The sequence below is a fragment of the Mercurialis annua genome, linkage group LG1-X (assembly GCF_937616625.2).
Source record: "Mercurialis annua linkage group LG1-X, ddMerAnnu1.2, whole genome shotgun sequence".
NCBI classification, from domain to species: Eukaryota; Viridiplantae; Streptophyta; class Magnoliopsida; order Malpighiales; family Euphorbiaceae; genus Mercurialis; species Mercurialis annua.
Genome location: NC_065570.1, coordinates 54,307,848 through 54,324,246, shown reverse-complemented (window position 1 = coordinate 54,324,246; position 16,399 = coordinate 54,307,848). Strand labels below are relative to the sequence as shown.

The window sequence follows — 16,399 nt, the reverse complement described above, 5'->3', positions numbered from 1 at the left end:
AAGAGGAAAAGATGAGGTAAACTGGTGTAAATACTTTACCCAAAACAGATATTTGGAAAATAATCCCATTATTACGTTCTTTTACTCGTTTATTTTTACTTTACTATTCTATTTCAATTGCATCACATTTTTATGTGTTGTTTTATTATTTGTTTGTTACCTTTATATTGGTCTTTGCATTATTTGTGGATTTTTGTTGTTGTTTGTGAATTTTTATTTTATCATCGATTTTTCATGGTTCAGTGTGTAATTAGTAATCACTCGTGTAATATATTCTTACTGAGTCATCGATATAATACTCAAATAAAAACTATTTTATAAATATTTTATAAGGGTATCATAATTATTTATTGACCATTTTATATGTGTTACTTGAGCATAAAATACATGAAAATGATTAAAATTATTTTCAAAAGCTTTTTATATGGAAAGTTTATGACACTGCCATGAAAAAGTCATGAAACATAATAGTTTTGTATGCAATAATTATAAATATGTTACATGCAAATGTCTCTACAATAGTATTTTTTAAACATTAAATACAATTTATTTATTTTTAATAATAGATATTAAAATGAAATTTTTTTCTTTTATTCAATAAATATGATCACAAGTCAGCTTGTAACCTCTTTAAATTCATCTAATTAAAATTCAGTTTGGTTGATTTTTTTAAATGAATAAATATTAATTTATTAGTTCCTTAATAATATACTCTTTCAGTCTTAAAATTTATGTTTTCAGTTATATTTTAAAGGGTTAATTACTTAAAAACCATCAATGTTGAACTTTTTTTTCGTTTATACACACGTTGAAAAAAAACAATTGTACCCTTTTTTTTAGATTTTTTTCGTCTCTATCCAAAAGCATTAAATTAACCTCTTTTTATTTGATTTTTTTTAAATAATCCTTCAATTTTAATTTATATACTAATTATATGTAAATATTATTAATTGTACAAGTACACCTTCTTCCTTAAAAAATTCAACAAATAATAATTGTTTAATTTATATTAATAATTAATAATTTTTTAAAATTAAAATCCGTAAAATAATACAGTTTACACAAAATAAAAAATACATTTTTTCGGAAAAAAAATCGTTTTTCTCCTCGAAGGAGGAGACCGAACTGCATGAAAGGAGGAGCAACAGATCTGTTCCTCCTTCAGATCGTGCTCCTCCTTCCATGAAAGAGGAGACGTTGCTGCTCCTCCTTCCGCGCAGATCGTACTCCTCCTTCCATGAAGGAGGAGCTGCTCCTGCTCCTGCTCCTATGAGAAGCGCAGATCCTCCTCCTTCATGGAAGGAGGAGCTGCTGCTCCTCCTCCTACATGGAAGGACGAGCCCGTCCTCCTTCCGAGGAGGTGAACCGGAAAAAAATTAATTTTTTTGTAAAGAAATTTCGTGACGGGTTCGTAAATCGGAAAAGTATGGTAGTGAGTCGAAAGTGTTTTTTAGTTTTTTAATAATTTTTTTAAAAACAATTAATTATTAGAATTTATTTGAATATTTTCAAAGTTGAAGGACTTGTTTGTATTTTTCTAAATAAAAAAATATATGATATAACCTTTCTATTTAGTAGTTTTTAATGTTGTCAACCTTAAATTAATTAAATCGTTAATTGTACCCTTGTTGTAGGTAGAGACGAAACCTAAAAATTCAAAAAATGATACAACTGGTTTTTTTTTTTCAACATGTGGGTATAAATGAAGAAAAAGTTCAACATAGATGGTTTTTAAGTAATTAGGCCTATTTTAAATGTAATTGTTTTGTTTTGTGGCAAAATGTCACTCATTATTATTAGAAGTAGTATCAATTGAAATTTTACTCATATTATGTATTTAGTAAAATTTCAATAATTTTCTTAACTTTATTTAACTAAAATGGTTTACTATATTTAGATTAACGTAATCAATATATTTATATAATTGAGAGAGCCAAACGAGCATTTTCATTATCTCCCGATTTAAATAAGTACTTAATTAATTTTGATTATTATTAAAAAATAATTCTCATTAGTTTCCAATTTAGATAAAATACTTACACCAAATAAACATTTTAATGTATTTTAAATTTAGATAAAAAATTGTTTTTATTTTTAAAAAATTATTATTAATAGATAATTTTAATTTTTATTTAAATTGGATAAATTATTTTAGCCAATATTTATATATAAATATATTTGTAAATTTAATTATTAATTATATTCCGTGCATATGCACGGTCTTACGATTAGTTGCAGAAAAATATTTACTCTCTTTACTTGTTGGAAAACTAAATGATACTAATCCACCACTATAAATGTTGGAAATTTTTTAAAAGGGTGTTTTTAGAAAGGAAAAAGGATCATATATGCCCCTAAGGTTGACTTTCAGGATCAATTAAACCCTCAACGTTCGGAAAGGTTCAAATATGACCCCAACGTCTTAAAAAGTGAACAACCAAGCCTCTATTTTGACTTATAAATGAAACGTTGGAGGACTAGTTGTCAAAATTGGGGGGCCTGTTTGTTCGTTTTTTAAGACGTCGGGGGCATATTTGAACCTTTTCGGACGTTAATGGCTTACTTGATCCTAAAGCCAAACTTTAGGGGCATAAATAACCCTTTTTCCTTTTAGAAATAGGCAGAAAGTATAAAAAATTCTTATAGTTTCTTTAAAAATACACATAAGCCCTTAAACTAATTTTTGGCACAAATAACCTCTTGTTGGAGTCGGGAAATCAGAAAACGCACCCGAACATCTCACCTAGATTGACATCCTCTTAGTGTATACGTCACTTTCTTCGCTACTAATAATACAATTAATTAACTCAAAATACAAAATTCATTTGATATAATCTTTTCGATGAAAACATTTAGTAGTAAATCTAACATATCCGATACGATTAAGTCATCACTGTTAAACCAAGAAAAAGTCTTGCAATCCATTTGAACCAAGCACGAAACTAACCAAATACCATACCCCTGCTGATTATGAACAATCTCATACCCTCATGTTTAATAAAACTTTCACCAAAGTGAGCAAATAACAGTATCACTTGCACTTGTGACTAGGTTGTGCAAAACTCAAACCAAATAAAATCGTTTCATTGAATCAAACCAAAATTACAATTATGATTCGGTTTTTTAGTAACTATAGTTTGGTTCGGTTTGTAATTAGATAAAAATTTGGTGCTCGGTTTTTGTATTTTAAAAACCAAAAAACCGAACAATCAAATAAAAAATATAAATTTATGTAAATTTATATTTTTTTTATTTATATTTGTTTATTGTAATTGATATATAAGTTAATAGATTTCATAAAACATATAAAAATACTAATAAATATATAAAAACATTTATTAGACACGTATTATTTAATATAAGAATTAATTTTATGATAAAAAATTAAAAAATAGAGAAAATAAAAAATTTCGGTTTTTAACCGAATCAAACCAAACCAAAACGAATTTTTTGGTTCGCTTTGGTGTAAGCCAAAATTAAAATTTGGCCCGGTTAGGTTTGGGATTTTTACCAAACTTCGGTGTTCGGTTTATTCAGTTCGGTGACCGAACTAACCGAATGCACGACCCTACTTATGACAACGAAATATAAGCAAATATAGTTATTGTTTTTACTTTTTTTAGCACGCCGTTAATTGAAAAATAATAAAAATACTAATTTGATATACTTTAATAATTTAAAATATTATTTTAAAGAAATAAAATATCAGCCATTAAAATGCTATATTTTTTTCAAAAAGTGAAGACATTATTTATAGTATTTTTTTCTTTTAGATTTTTTTTTCTTCTCATTTTTAATATACTAATTTTGCATTACGTGCTACGCATGTGGCTCGTAACATGACTCCCCAATGCATATCTTAATAAATTTATTATTATTATATCATATTTATTTATTCATAATCAATAACTAATAATTTTAATAATTTATTGTTTTAACTAAGAATTAAGTTTAGACTTATTATCGTATTACAAAGAATAAGATATTAAAGAGCTGAACTTATAAATAATAACTTATTTTTTTTCATATTGAATTTCTTCTTTTTTTGATTTTATAATAACCATAATTAAATAATTAACTTAATTTTATTAATTATATTTATAACAGTAATAGAATAGAAATTTAAATAATAGTATATTGATCAAATGCAATATTTTAATTTTGTAGTTCAACCTCAATTTATACTAAAAGGTAGCTATTTCTATTAATTTAAGACAATTTAGGTAGCTATTTCTACTAATTTGGAGAAAATTTAGCTATTTTTTCATACTAAATTAGTAATGTTCCACTTAAAAAATTAAATAGGAGATAATTTAGCTATCTATCCTATTTAGAATTTTAATTATAATATTTATTTAGTGATTAATTAAATAACTAATTAGTTAATGGCTATAAACTCTTTATTTTATAATAAATTAAAAAGGGTTATTCGGTAAATTTGCCTGCCCCCCCATCTTTGCTTTCATATATAGTATATATATAGATATAGATATAGATTAGATAAATGAGATTGCTTGTTAAAGAGGTTTCAATTAAATAAAATTAATATGTTAAAAAATAATTTTACAAGTTAAGGAAAAAAAGTTATTTTATCTGAAACTCGAAAGCACTAAACTTTTAATCCATGCGCAATGAATGAACAAAATTAAGGATTAACCTATTTTAAACTCCATAAAATATACAGTCGACCCTCTAATAGTTAATATTTTATAAATTAATAATTCTAATAATTAATAGAAAATTGAGAGAACCAACTTCGTTCCACTTCAGATAATTAATAATTCTATTATTTAATAATTAATAAAATTTAAAATATATTCTACATGAATATTAATTATTAGAGAGATATTTTTAAAGAAATATATAAGAATTGATGATTTATTTGAGGCAATATTAATCTTAATTCATAAATTGGAAGTTAAAATACCATCAAATTATGACTTTTTTATTCTTTTAAGAAATTTTAAAAGAAGTTATTAGATAAACAAATTAAAATAAGTAAAGTATCTCTAATATAAAAATATTAAAAATTATTTTACTTTATGAATACAACTTCTTAATAATTATTTTTTAGTTTGATATCAATTGATATTTTTTTAAATTGAATATAAAATTATTTTTTTAAAATTGAGTGATTGAAAAGTGTATTTATTTAGTTTTTTTATAATATAATATTAATATTAGGTCTATTATGGTAGATGCTTTAAAATATCTTTTATAACTTATTTTTTATACAAATTCAATAAATTAATAATTCTAATAATTAATAAATTTTTGATCCACCATGTGTATGAATTATCAGAGAGTCGACTGTACGTCCTTTTGTTTTAAAAACCCTTCAGCCTCAAATTCCCTTCAGCCTCAAATTAACTCTTTGTTTCATTATTCGTATTTATAGGTCCTTTAATGGATGTCCTTTAAAAAAATTACACGCGTTTGATAGTCATCCATCGAAGGGTCTATAAATAAAAAAAAATATTAATAGGCCATTCGATTGGTGTCTGTCAAACACGTGTATTTTTTAACGGACATCCATTGAAAGATCTATAAATATAAAAAATAAAAAAATAAAAGTGAAGAAAAACTAATTTAAAATTGAGGGGCGTTTTAAAAAGATAATGTATATTTCAAAGGTCTTTGCAATGAGTTAATCCTAAAATTAAATCTGTCTAACCTGTCATTCCCACACCTTGGACCCAAATACTGGAACTCAGTTTGTACCCTTTTTTAGATGAAGACCATAAAGATTTCGAGCTGCTCCTCAAGTCCATCTTAATCTATTAATTGATAGATATTATAATTATACAAAAACTGATAGAAATTATTTAAATGAAAATTTATTTTAAGTTATAAATAATTATTCTATTAATATGAAAATATACATAAAATATTAAAAATATAGGTCTAATTACTTAAAACCGCACACATTGAAACTTTCATTTACACCCCGTCGTAGGAAAAAAAACGTTTACACCCTTTTTTGAGTGTTTATATTTCACCTCTATTTCAAAGAATTAATTTGACTTTTTTTTTAAAAAAATTATACTTCATTTATAGCTTATATTCTATTTGGACTTTAATGTTATTAATAGTATAAAAATATCTTCTTCCCTAAAAAAATTCAAATAATAATAATTGTTTAATTTATGTTAGTTATCAATAATTTTTAGAATAAAAAACCATAAAAAAATACAATTTATATAAAACAAAATCAATTTATATTTTTTCAATTTCTTTTCGGTTCTCTTCTTGAAGGAGGAGAATGAGTTGCTCCTCCTTCATGAACGATTTGCTCCTCCTTCCATAAACGAGGAGTGCGAAGAGCTGCTGCTCCTCCCCTGAGAAGAGGAGCAACAATTCCTCTTCTCGAACGAGGACAAGGATTTCCTCCTTCTCCTCGCTTAATACCCGAAAAAAATAAATAATAAAAATTAATTAGTTTTGCAAAAAATGCAATAGCGGGTTCGTAAATCAGAGGATTACAGTAAAGAGTCAAAAGTGTTTTTTAATTATTAAAATTTTAATAAATTTTTAAAAGCAATTAATTATTAAAATTTATTTGAACATTTTTAAAGGTGAAGGATTTATTTATATTTTTTTAAATAAAAAAATATGATATAACCCTTCTATTTACTTGTTTTGGCTAATAATCACCCACGGACCCTGACTTTAGGGGTACCTTACGCTAAACCCCCTGATAAAAAAAAACGATCAGTAAACCCCCTATTCTTTGTGACGGCTGCACGTAAACCCCCTGAGCCCATTTCTCGCCGATATTTTGGCAAAATGATGACGTGGCACGATATATTCACTGACGGCTCTGCAAGTCACTCTGCATGCATGTCAGACATGTGTAAGAATGTGTAAGGCTGTGTAAGGTTGTGTCGGTTGACTTTTTTAAAAAAAAAAAAAAAAAAAAAAAAAAAATCATTTTTACCGCTCGGTTAAAAATCACTTTCTCTCTCTAACATTTTTAACTTTTCCCTCTGTTCCCCCTCATTCTCTTTAATTGTCATATTTTCAAATATTTCATCCTGTCTTCGTCTTGTTCCTTTTTTTTTCGTTCCTTACCCTAGGTCTACTACTCCTGCACTCTTATCGCCGTCCATCGTCTTCATCTTCTTCTCTTCCATCTTGTGTGTTATTTCGCCCCTATTCAGTTCTTCGTTTTTCTTCGTTTAAATATTTTTCGAGGTCTCTGTTCTTTAACAGAAAATGGGATCCACAGAAATGAAAAAAATGGGAAAAGAAGACAGAAAAGGGAAGAAACGAAAAGGTATGTGTGTTTTTTTTCGCCGGAAGAAATTTTTTTTGAGTTGTGTTTGGTTCGTTGGTGATTGTTTTTGAATTTTATTGGTATTTTATTTCTTGTTCGTCATTGCCTGTTGTTTTGGTTTGGTTTTCATTGGTTCATTAATTAAAAATTGGTCTTTGTTTATTTGTTGGTTTGAGCAGCTTGTACTGAAGATTGTCTTTTTGAGGTCTTTGAAATTATTCTGAACTACAATGGACAGTTTGAAGACTTTGGTTATTTTAATGAGGATTTGGCTGTTAGAAAATTTCATATTGAGGATATAGGATTAAATAGTCTAGATAAGTGGTTACTTGAATTGAAGGTTGAGGGATTGTTAATGTATTATTGGAGGCGGGCTGGCATGTATACTGAAGAATTAATTCCCATGGAAAATGATGACCATGTCATGGACATGGCACTGGCTGGGACACAAGATGGTAGTGTTGATGTGTATGTTAGGAAGTTAAGTTGTGTTGACGTGTGCAACCTAAGGCCTGTATTTGGACACACATTATTTGAGTTGAAAGAACTTGAAGATGGGGATGATGCATTGGAGCAACAGGGTGTTGGTGAGGCTGAACCGGTGGGGGTGCTGCAGATTGAAGGTCCTGTGGAAGCAGTGGAGGTGCCGCAGATTGAAGGTCCCGGTGAACCAGTGGAGGTCCTGCATATTGAAGGTCAAGAAAAAGGTGAACCACTGGATTTGCTGCAAATTGAAGCAGTTGAAGAACCCTCGGAGGAGCAGCAGCAGATTGGTGGGTCAGACTGAAGGCCGAGACACTAGATTGACCTATTTTTGGGCCATATGAAACAACATTTGTAACCTTTTAGGTTAATATGTATGTTGCATTTTATATTATTAGTGACAATTTGGATTTTAGATCAAAATGAATGTTGATTACAAACTTGGAATGTATTGTTTGCTTATGTTATTGCTGTTTTGTTTTTAATATTGGTTGTTATTGTTATTGAAATTGAGTAAAGTTTGTAGTTATCGTCGTTCGGTTCGTTTGAAACGACCTACATGTTCCATGAAACTGATAATTACATATGGACCCTATACTTTTATTTTATAATCCGCCATGGACCCTCATGTATTCTTACTGATCATCTGTGGACCCTTCAATAAATACGCACTTTTGAAATTTATTAAAACAACATTAACCCCTATCAATAATGAAAATTAGTCAACCATAAAGATACAACATATATCAATCAACCATTATATAAACAAATTTCCAAAATAAAACAACTACGAATTACAACTATAATATTCATCAACGATACTACAATATTCATCAAGCAAAAAAATAAAACCTATACTAGAATATTCCAAATTACAACAGAAAACCAGAAAACATGTTGACTAAGGGCAGCGTTAAACATCATCTGCAGAACCAAGCTCCAACGATCGATATACCGAAATTTCCATCTTGATCAACCCGTCAGCAAAAAACTCTTGGTCGCTACTATCAAGAAGGAATCCTGTCAATGAACGGTAATACTTGTTGGTGTCTTGAAAATTCTTGGTAGAAGAATGAAACCTGTGCACTGACGATTCATCAAACTTCACTTCGATGTCATAAGGGCAGCTTCCGTTTGACAATGGGCCGAGACAAAACACTGTTATAATATTCCCATAAGAGCACTTCGTGTTGTTCAGAACAAACACAACGTCTGATTGTTCTTCTTGGAGAAGCAAACCCCTATCATGCATGTCCACAGAAACTGCAAATTTACGTCCAAAGTTAAATAGTGTGAGAATATCTTGATGCAACTCTTTGCAGTGAGCATAAATGGTTTCGGACGAGCCCTTCACATTGCACTCTGGAATCGGGCATGAACACTCTATAAAAGAGCAGTATTTCTCGTGATCTGTCTTCTCGTCGTAATTGAAGCTTTCTTGGCAACCATATACTCTGTTCTGGCAGTAAACCGTTAAAGACTCCACGACTGCTTCCATTATCCGACAGCGCATCGGTCCGATTGGCAAAGTGCAAGCATGACATTTACCCATCTTTACAGAGCAGGAGTTGCATGTTGCATGTCCATTCTGACACTGAAGAAAAGGAAAAGTTAGAAAATTAAGAATAACCTAAAGTGAATAAATATATAAATGATGTGGGGTCAAACCTGAATAATGGGAGGGCGTAGAGGTTCACAGCATACGGCACAGTCCATGAGTTCAAGATCAAACGAACGGACTCTATTTTCAGGCATTGCTGCGTTGTTTTGAAGATGAAGGCGAAAGTGGATCACTTTAAGTATGAATGATAAGTGTCTTTGTGTGTGTTAGTAAGTAAGCATGATTACATATTTAAAGAAGTTGGATAGATGTCTTTTCATATTCTTCACTTAAGCGGTGTGTTGTTTCCCAAGTGAGTGGATGTCATTAATGACGATTTTGGTTAATGAAAGGGTATATTGGTTTCTTAAACAACATTAATGCTGATAAGACAAGTCAGTATGTACAATTAGCGATATTGGGCTGTAAAACATCATTAATAATTACTCTAGCATATTTAATTAATTGCTCTATCATAATTAAAAAAACACTGTCTGAAATTAAAAATTATTTAATTAATATATGTAGCATTACAACCCATAATAATAATGAAGCAACATCATTTAATAATTATTCAATTTTTCCTCATGCAATGCAAGCCTACACTGCATCCTGCAACTGCACAAGCAGCACAAAAACCAAACTTCATGTTCCTGGTTGACCTCTCCAAGTCTGCACACTTGACCTCCATGTCCTTGATCTGGCCCTTCAGTATGTCTATCTCCATAAAAAGTAGACCGCTTTCCTCAAACAAGATTCCATTTTCATCGCGAAACATCTCAATGGACTCCTTCAATCCCTGATTTTCGTCTATGTACATTTCATGGGACTCCTTCAATCCCTGGAACTCGTCCTTTTTAGCAGCAAGCAAACTTTTGGCCTCCTCCAGTTCAACAGTCATGACATGGAGGTCAAGTTTCAAGTTTCGGACCACCGACATTTGGTAAGGCATGTCATTCTCTAGCCAGGCAAAAAAATTACACTGATTCTGGACAAATTTAGTTCGAAAAAATAAAAGGCGAAGTAAGGTCAAAAAATTAATGTAAATTACTTACAGTTTGAATTTTTTTGTAAAGCACATGAATTACTTACAGTTCGCTTTGAACAAGCGTAAAATCTTCGAGTGGGGTTCCTATCCGTTGAAGAAATGTCTAGGCGACATGGGATTCCGCAATCGCAAACCACTTGTGCAGCTACTCCTTCCATTTTTGGTTGTAATTTTTGAGTTGAGTTGTAAGCGTTAAACACTGGATGAGTGGGGCTGGATGAGTTGTAGGCGGATATTTATGGGCCACACTGTGGGCCAAGGATGATTGGGTTGTTTTTCATAGGGGCTAGGTCTGTTATAATAATGAAATATTAGGGTCCATGATTGATCATATAAGAAAACAAAAGGGTCCATGATTGATTATTGCTAATACATGGAGGGCCGTAGGAGATATTATACTTTCACTCAAGCGTATGACAATAAAAGACAACCATAATCTGGCACAATTAAAGACAATCATAAACGAACTTCATTTACACAAATAAAAACCATTCAGAATAACATTTCCAACCATTTACATTTGCACATACACCACCGTACGCTTCTAAACACAACAAAGTTGGGGCATCTAGTAAAATATATCCATGTGTTGCCCAAAACAAAAAACGTTCCTTAACAAAAAGCACATGGTACAAAATATACATCCATCTGTTTTGTTGCACTACTTGTTCGTTGTTCGTTTCCTCAAACAGTCCCTGTATCGCGAAGGGACTTCTCGACCAGCAGGCCTCTTTCCTTTTCTCTTAGCAGCTCGAGCAGCTTGTATAGAAGTGTCATGACTGGGTTCCCCTGCACCTTGCTGTTCAACCGAGGCTTGTTCTGTTGCAGAATAGGCTCCACTTAGGTGTACGCCAGACTCTCCTGTTGGGGCCTGCTCTCCAGTTCCAAACTCCCCACCTGGAACCTCCCCTGCATCTGGTGCTTCTCCCCCTGTTTCATCCCCTGCAGCTCTTGCTTCTGGCTGAGTGTCACCCCCACATGCAGCTTGGTCATTGTCCTTTTTGCACGTCCGTTTGTTGTGGCCAAATCGGTTACATTCACTGCATTTAACCTTCTGAAGCCCCTTACGTCCTAACTTTGCCCTCTTTGCATGGGCCTCCTGTACAGTCTGTTCATGTTGCTGCTCTAGCTCTTCCGCTTCCTTTCGTCTTACCGTCGATTTTCTACCCCGCTTCTTTGTTTGCACAGGCGAGGGAGGAACTATGATATGGAATGGATTTGGATCGGTTTCCCACATATCAGCCCCATTCAAAGGGTTGATAACATAGCTGTACACTTTTTGGTAGGTGGCTTTTGTGTAGCAGTCGTCCACATAGTTCTCTGGGACCTCATTGTTCTCATAAATACAGGGGCATGCGTGAACGCATGGAATCCCAGTGAGGTCCCAACGCCTACATGTGCAAGTCCTTTCATCCAAATTTACCACGAACTGACCTCCGGGACCTATAACTTGCACTTGAGGACTGCCGGCAGGGTGTGCGGTGTAATTCCAACCCTCTTCAATTATCTTGTCCAGTTTTTTCCTAATTTTAGGGCACAACCGCGAATTAATCTTGCTCCCAAAAATCTGTTTGTCATGGATCCGCCTCATCAGCTGAGTCCTAATCATTTCAAACATCGTCAAGATAGGTCTCGTCCTCGAAGTCAGTACATATTTATTGAAGGCCTCCGCTAAATTGTTCAGCAATATGTCACACTTGACTTGCGGCCTGAAATGTGCCCTGGACCAATGCTCCCTAGATCTCTCCTCAATCCAGTTGTAGCCCGCCGTATGAGTATTCTCCAAAACTTTCATGGCAGCATTCAATTTGGATGTGTAGGTTGCAATCCCAATGTTCCATATAAGCGGCTTTAAATGTTGCAAGTGGAAGGTGGTTCTGAAATTTGCCCACAGATGCCTCCAGCAATACCTGTGCTCTGAATGTGGAAAAAGCGCGTCCAGTGCATGTATGAGGCCCTGTAGAAGCACAAGTTAAAGACATTAACAAATGATCAACTGTGGACCCTAACGTTTAACAGATGATCAACTGTGGACCCTAACGTTTACTAAATGATCAACTATGGACCTTACTGATAAAAATGCACAACTATGGAAAGCAATTACCAGCTTATATAATGAATGTTCTGTTATGGAAAGCAATTACCTTCTGTTTGTCTGACATGAAGGTTGTCCTGTTGCCCAGATGCAAATCAGCCTTCAATAGCTCCAAAAACCACGTCCAGTTTTCAGTATTCTCAACCTTCACCCATGCCATAGCCAGAGGATACATGCAATCATTGGGGTCAATCCCAGTTGCAGATAGCAACTGACCCCCATACTTCCCCTTCAACCAGCAACCGTCCAGACAAACGATCTGCCTCAGCCCATTCCGGAAGGCATTCTTCATTCCAGCCAAGCACATGTACATACCCGCAAACTTTCCTCGAGGCTCTTTAAAATCCACTGTGCTCCCCGGATTGGTTCGAAGGACCTCCCTTCGGTAGTCATACAACTTAGCATACTGCCCATCCTCATCCCCCTCCAATTTTCTTACAGCCCTGAGTCGTGCTCTTCGTGCCGTCTGCACACTGATCTTCTGCTTCAGCTCCCGTGCAATCTTAGCAACAAACTGCTCAGGGTTGTAATCTGGATTGGCCCTAAACTCCTCCAAGAAACTCTCAGCCAGATAGGCACTGGTCATGTGGAAATTCGATCTTCTCTTCGGGCAAGTGTGTACCAAGTTCAGGGTCTTCACTAAGAATGTTTCATCATCCGGATCTGACATGTTTTGCTTGGATGCAAATATTTCAAACCGACACTTAGGTACATTGTCACTCTTGTCAAAGCACTTAGCCCTGACACGGGTCTTCTCGTTGACAGGAAAATGCAGTTGATACCTGTGTTTGATGCCCCACTGCCTACATGCTTTCTTGAATTGCTCTCTGTTCACAAATTGCAATCCATTCTTGAAGGTTGGATTTTCCATCTCTTTCTCCTCGTTGAACATCCTGAACTTCACCCGACCGTCACCGTCAGACTCGGAAGCCGTGTTGTTATCATCTGAAGCAATGTAGTCCGAGTCTACCTCCTCCTCCTGCTCGTCAGCTTCTGGATGTATAGTTCTATCAACGCCCCCCGGGCGAAATTCTGCCTGACTCTCTCCCCTTGGTCTCCCACCAGATCTCTGTGAAGATCCAACATCTACATCATCCTCATGTTGGGCATCTGGTCCCTCTTCAAAATATTGGCCCGTCGATCTAAGCTCCGTTATCAAATCGTCATCGTCGTCCCATATGTCGTAGTCTGGGTCGACGATGTAATCTTCGACATTTAGCTCGACGTCGTCAAGAGTTGGCTTCTCACCCTCATTCTTCCCCCTTTGACCGGAGTGTTCCTCTGCTTGAACCTCATTTTGGTCATCGTCATCAAACAGCCCCTCCATGCCCTCTAGCTCCTCAGCCATATGATCAAATAGACCCTGTGCCATCCTCTCTAGAGTTGAAGGGGGACAATCTGGCCCCCCTTCTGGCACCTCCCCCTCTTCAGTAACCTCTTCCAATCTGGCCTCAGACTCTTTCTCTGTCCCAACCACTTCTTCATGTTCATTTAAATTTAAACCCTCTGCCAGCCCCTCCTGCGCCTCATCCAGCCCCTCCTGAACCTCATCCAGCCCCTCCTGAACCTCATCCAGCCCCTCTTGCACCACATCTACAACTGCAGCCTGCACACCCTCTTCCAGCCCCGCTACTGCATCCTCCGGCTCTAATGCATCTATAACTGGTGCCTGCACATTGTTGCCGTGCCACTCAATCAACAAAACCCCCTCAATTTCTGGTAAAATCACAGGTGGCCCCTGATCTTGAACTGGTATATTCACCTCTACCCCTGGCCCAGCCTCCGGGTCCACAAGCTCCTCAATAACAACAGTACTAGGGGGGAGAGGAGGAGGCTCCAAGTCAAGCTTAATCTTTTCATGTAACTCTTTAATGTCCTTGACAGAATACTCCCTTACGTATACCTCAACAGACCCTGCCTTTAATCCTGTCACAGCCATTTCCCTGAAATCTTGTTCATGGTTTATCGCCTTTATCCCATCCCGGTATTCGATTCCCTTCGGACACCAATGGTAATCAACAATGGCTTTTCCGCCGTATAGCCTCCTACACCATGTGTCAAGGTTGGACATTTCAATCTCACCAATATGGTATATCCTACTTTGAACTTCCCCACCATAATAGGCCAAGTCACCAAGATCCCCATGGTGATGTAAATTAATCTGGAATAATTTGCCCCCTCCTGGTGAAACTGCAAAAAGAGAATAACCAATGCATTCATTTCTAAAGCAAACCAACAAACCGCACAATTGGATACACCCACCAACATAACAACGACAATAAATTCTCTATATCCTAAACAACCAACACAGCAACAATATTTAATTTTAAACAGGAACAGACCAACAATAAACTATTCATAAAACCAACACACCACAATAAAGTATTCACAAAGCCAACACAAAATCCAAATTTTCACCAAAAGCAAGCATATAAAGAAATATTATCACAAATGGACCCACAAAAATCATACTTCATTTTCAGCACACCAGTTCAACATAAGTGGTCCTAGAGGTTATGAGGTCAACATTTACACAAGTTTCGTACCTTCGACTACTTCTTGACTGCTTTCACTATCAGTATCATGGAGTTGTAAAGGGTTATCTCGACTATTTGACCCTTTTTCCCATCTCTTGTCTCTTTCACTTTGCCTTTCCCGCTCCCTTCGCTCTCGTTTTCTTTTCCCCATTTTTTCCCTTTACACCTGCCAACCACAAGCCTGTTAAAGTTATACATTACACGAACCAAATAACATAAACACAAACCCATTTTCAAAAATTCAAAAAAATTTCCATTTTCAAGAAATTATAAAATGTTACATACCCAGTTGCTAAGAAACGAAGAAAACCCAAGAAGACGATCAAGAAACCAAACCCTAACAGGAAACTAAGAAGGCGACGAAGAAACGATCAAGGCGAAGAAGAAACGAAGTAGGTACACGAAAAGAACAGAAAGGACGTTTTTTTTTGGGACAGAAATAAAATCAAATAAACTAAGGGAGAAGAAGAGGGAAAAGTTAAAAATGTTAGAGAGAGAAAGTGATTTTTAACCGAGCGGTAAAAATGATTTTTTTTTTTTTTTTTTTTTTTGAAAAAAGTCAACCGACACAACCTTACACAGCCTTACACATTCTTACACATGTCTGACATGCATGCAGAGTGACTTGCAGAGCCGTCAGTGAATATATCGTGCCACGTCATCATTTTGCCAAAATATCGGCGAGAAATGGGCTCAGGGGGTTTACGTGCAGCCGTCACAAAGAATAGGGGGTTTACTGATCGTTTTTTTTTATCAGGGGGTTTAGCGTAAGGTACCCCTAAAGTCAGGGTCCGTGGGTGATTATTAGCCACTTGTTTTTAATATTTTCATATTTAGCTTAATTAAATCATCAACTACTCAACTATACCCTTATTTGAGATAGAGGTGAAATATGAAAATCCAAAAAAAGATACGAACGGTTTTTCCCTACGTCAGGGTGTAAACAAAAAACTATTTTCAACGTGAATAGTTTTTAAATAATTAGAACAAATATACATTGTTACAAGTTAATTCATTTATGATATTTTATTTAAACAAAAGACTTTTTATAAATTTTACTTTTTTAACAATGAACTACAGTTCAAAAAATATAAATATTAAATAATAATTTGCTAAAATTGCAAGTTTAATTTTTTTCATAAACACTTTTCCTCTCTAATCGTACACTTTGTATTTCTCATAAGCTGCCAATCGATCTAAAACTGCGAGAGCATACATAATTGATGGGCACCACTCCCTTCATAATTTTGTTTCCGCAAATCATTACCAAAACGATTCAATAATTTTTGTAACCAACTCTTTATTTTGTCCTTAACCCTACCGTCCAAAACAAATTTGGCAAATTTGTACGAATTTACAA

The 16,399-nt window shown here is 34.3% G+C and overlaps 3 protein-coding genes across 3 annotated transcripts; 1 reads left to right on the top strand and 2 right to left on the bottom strand.

Annotated features, from left to right (window-relative positions):
* The first annotated feature begins 6,640 nt into the window (after positions 1-6,640).
* LOC126664975 (uncharacterized) lies at positions 6,641-8,226 on the top strand. Its single transcript, XM_050357613.1, has 2 exons — positions 6,641-7,276; positions 7,456-8,226. Exons 1-2 carry the CDS (start codon positions 7,216-7,218, stop codon positions 8,061-8,063), a joined length of 669 nt encoding a protein of 222 aa, XP_050213570.1. The 5' UTR covers positions 6,641-7,215; the 3' UTR covers positions 8,064-8,226.
* A 446-nt stretch (positions 8,227-8,672) lies between these two features.
* On the bottom strand, positions 8,673-9,514 carry LOC126666218 (E3 ubiquitin-protein ligase SINA-like 10). The gene is made up of 2 exons (XM_050359224.2): positions 9,428-9,514; positions 8,673-9,353 (listed from the first exon to the last, which is right to left on the bottom strand). The coding sequence occupies exons 1-2, from the start codon at positions 9,512-9,514 to the stop codon at positions 8,673-8,675; spliced, it is 768 nt and encodes a 255-aa protein (XP_050215181.1).
* A 1,462-nt stretch (positions 9,515-10,976) lies between these two features.
* Positions 10,977-15,842, bottom strand: LOC126677667 (uncharacterized). Its single transcript, XM_050372412.2, has 4 exons — positions 15,325-15,842; positions 15,049-15,205; positions 12,552-14,692; positions 10,977-12,364 (listed from the first exon to the last, which is right to left on the bottom strand). Exons 2-4 carry the CDS (start codon positions 15,188-15,190, stop codon positions 11,069-11,071), a joined length of 3,579 nt encoding a protein of 1,192 aa, XP_050228369.1. The 5' UTR covers positions 15,191-15,205; positions 15,325-15,842; the 3' UTR covers positions 10,977-11,068.
* Between the last annotated feature and the right edge of the window lie 557 nt (positions 15,843-16,399).

Bases quoted from the DNA above. Each gene is read 5' to 3' on its own strand.
- LOC126664975 (XM_050357613.1), top strand. From the start codon at position 7,216: ATGGGATCCACAGAAATGAAAAAAATGGGAAAAGAAGACAGAAAAGGG. The intron at 7,277-7,455 runs GTATGTGTGTTT...TGGTTTGAGCAG, and splicing joins AAAAGGGAAGAAACGAAAAG to CTTGTACTGAAGATTGTCTT.
- LOC126666218 (XM_050359224.2), bottom strand. From the start codon at position 9,514: ATGCCTGAAAATAGAGTCCGTTCGTTTGATCTTGAACTCATGGACTGT. The intron at 9,354-9,427 runs GTTTGACCCCAC...CCTTTTCTTCAG, and splicing joins TACGCCCTCCCATTATTCAG to TGTCAGAATGGACATGCAAC.
- LOC126677667 (XM_050372412.2), bottom strand. From the start codon at position 15,190: ATGGGGAAAAGAAAACGAGAGCGAAGGGAGCGGGAAAGGCAAAGTGAA. The intron at 14,693-15,048 runs GTACGAAACTTG...CTCTTTTTGCAG, and splicing joins CAGTCAAGAAGTAGTCGAAG to TTTCACCAGGAGGGGGCAAA. The intron at 12,365-12,551 runs GTAATTGCTTTC...GTGCTTCTACAG, and splicing joins TCATGTCAGACAAACAGAAG to GGCCTCATACATGCACTGGA.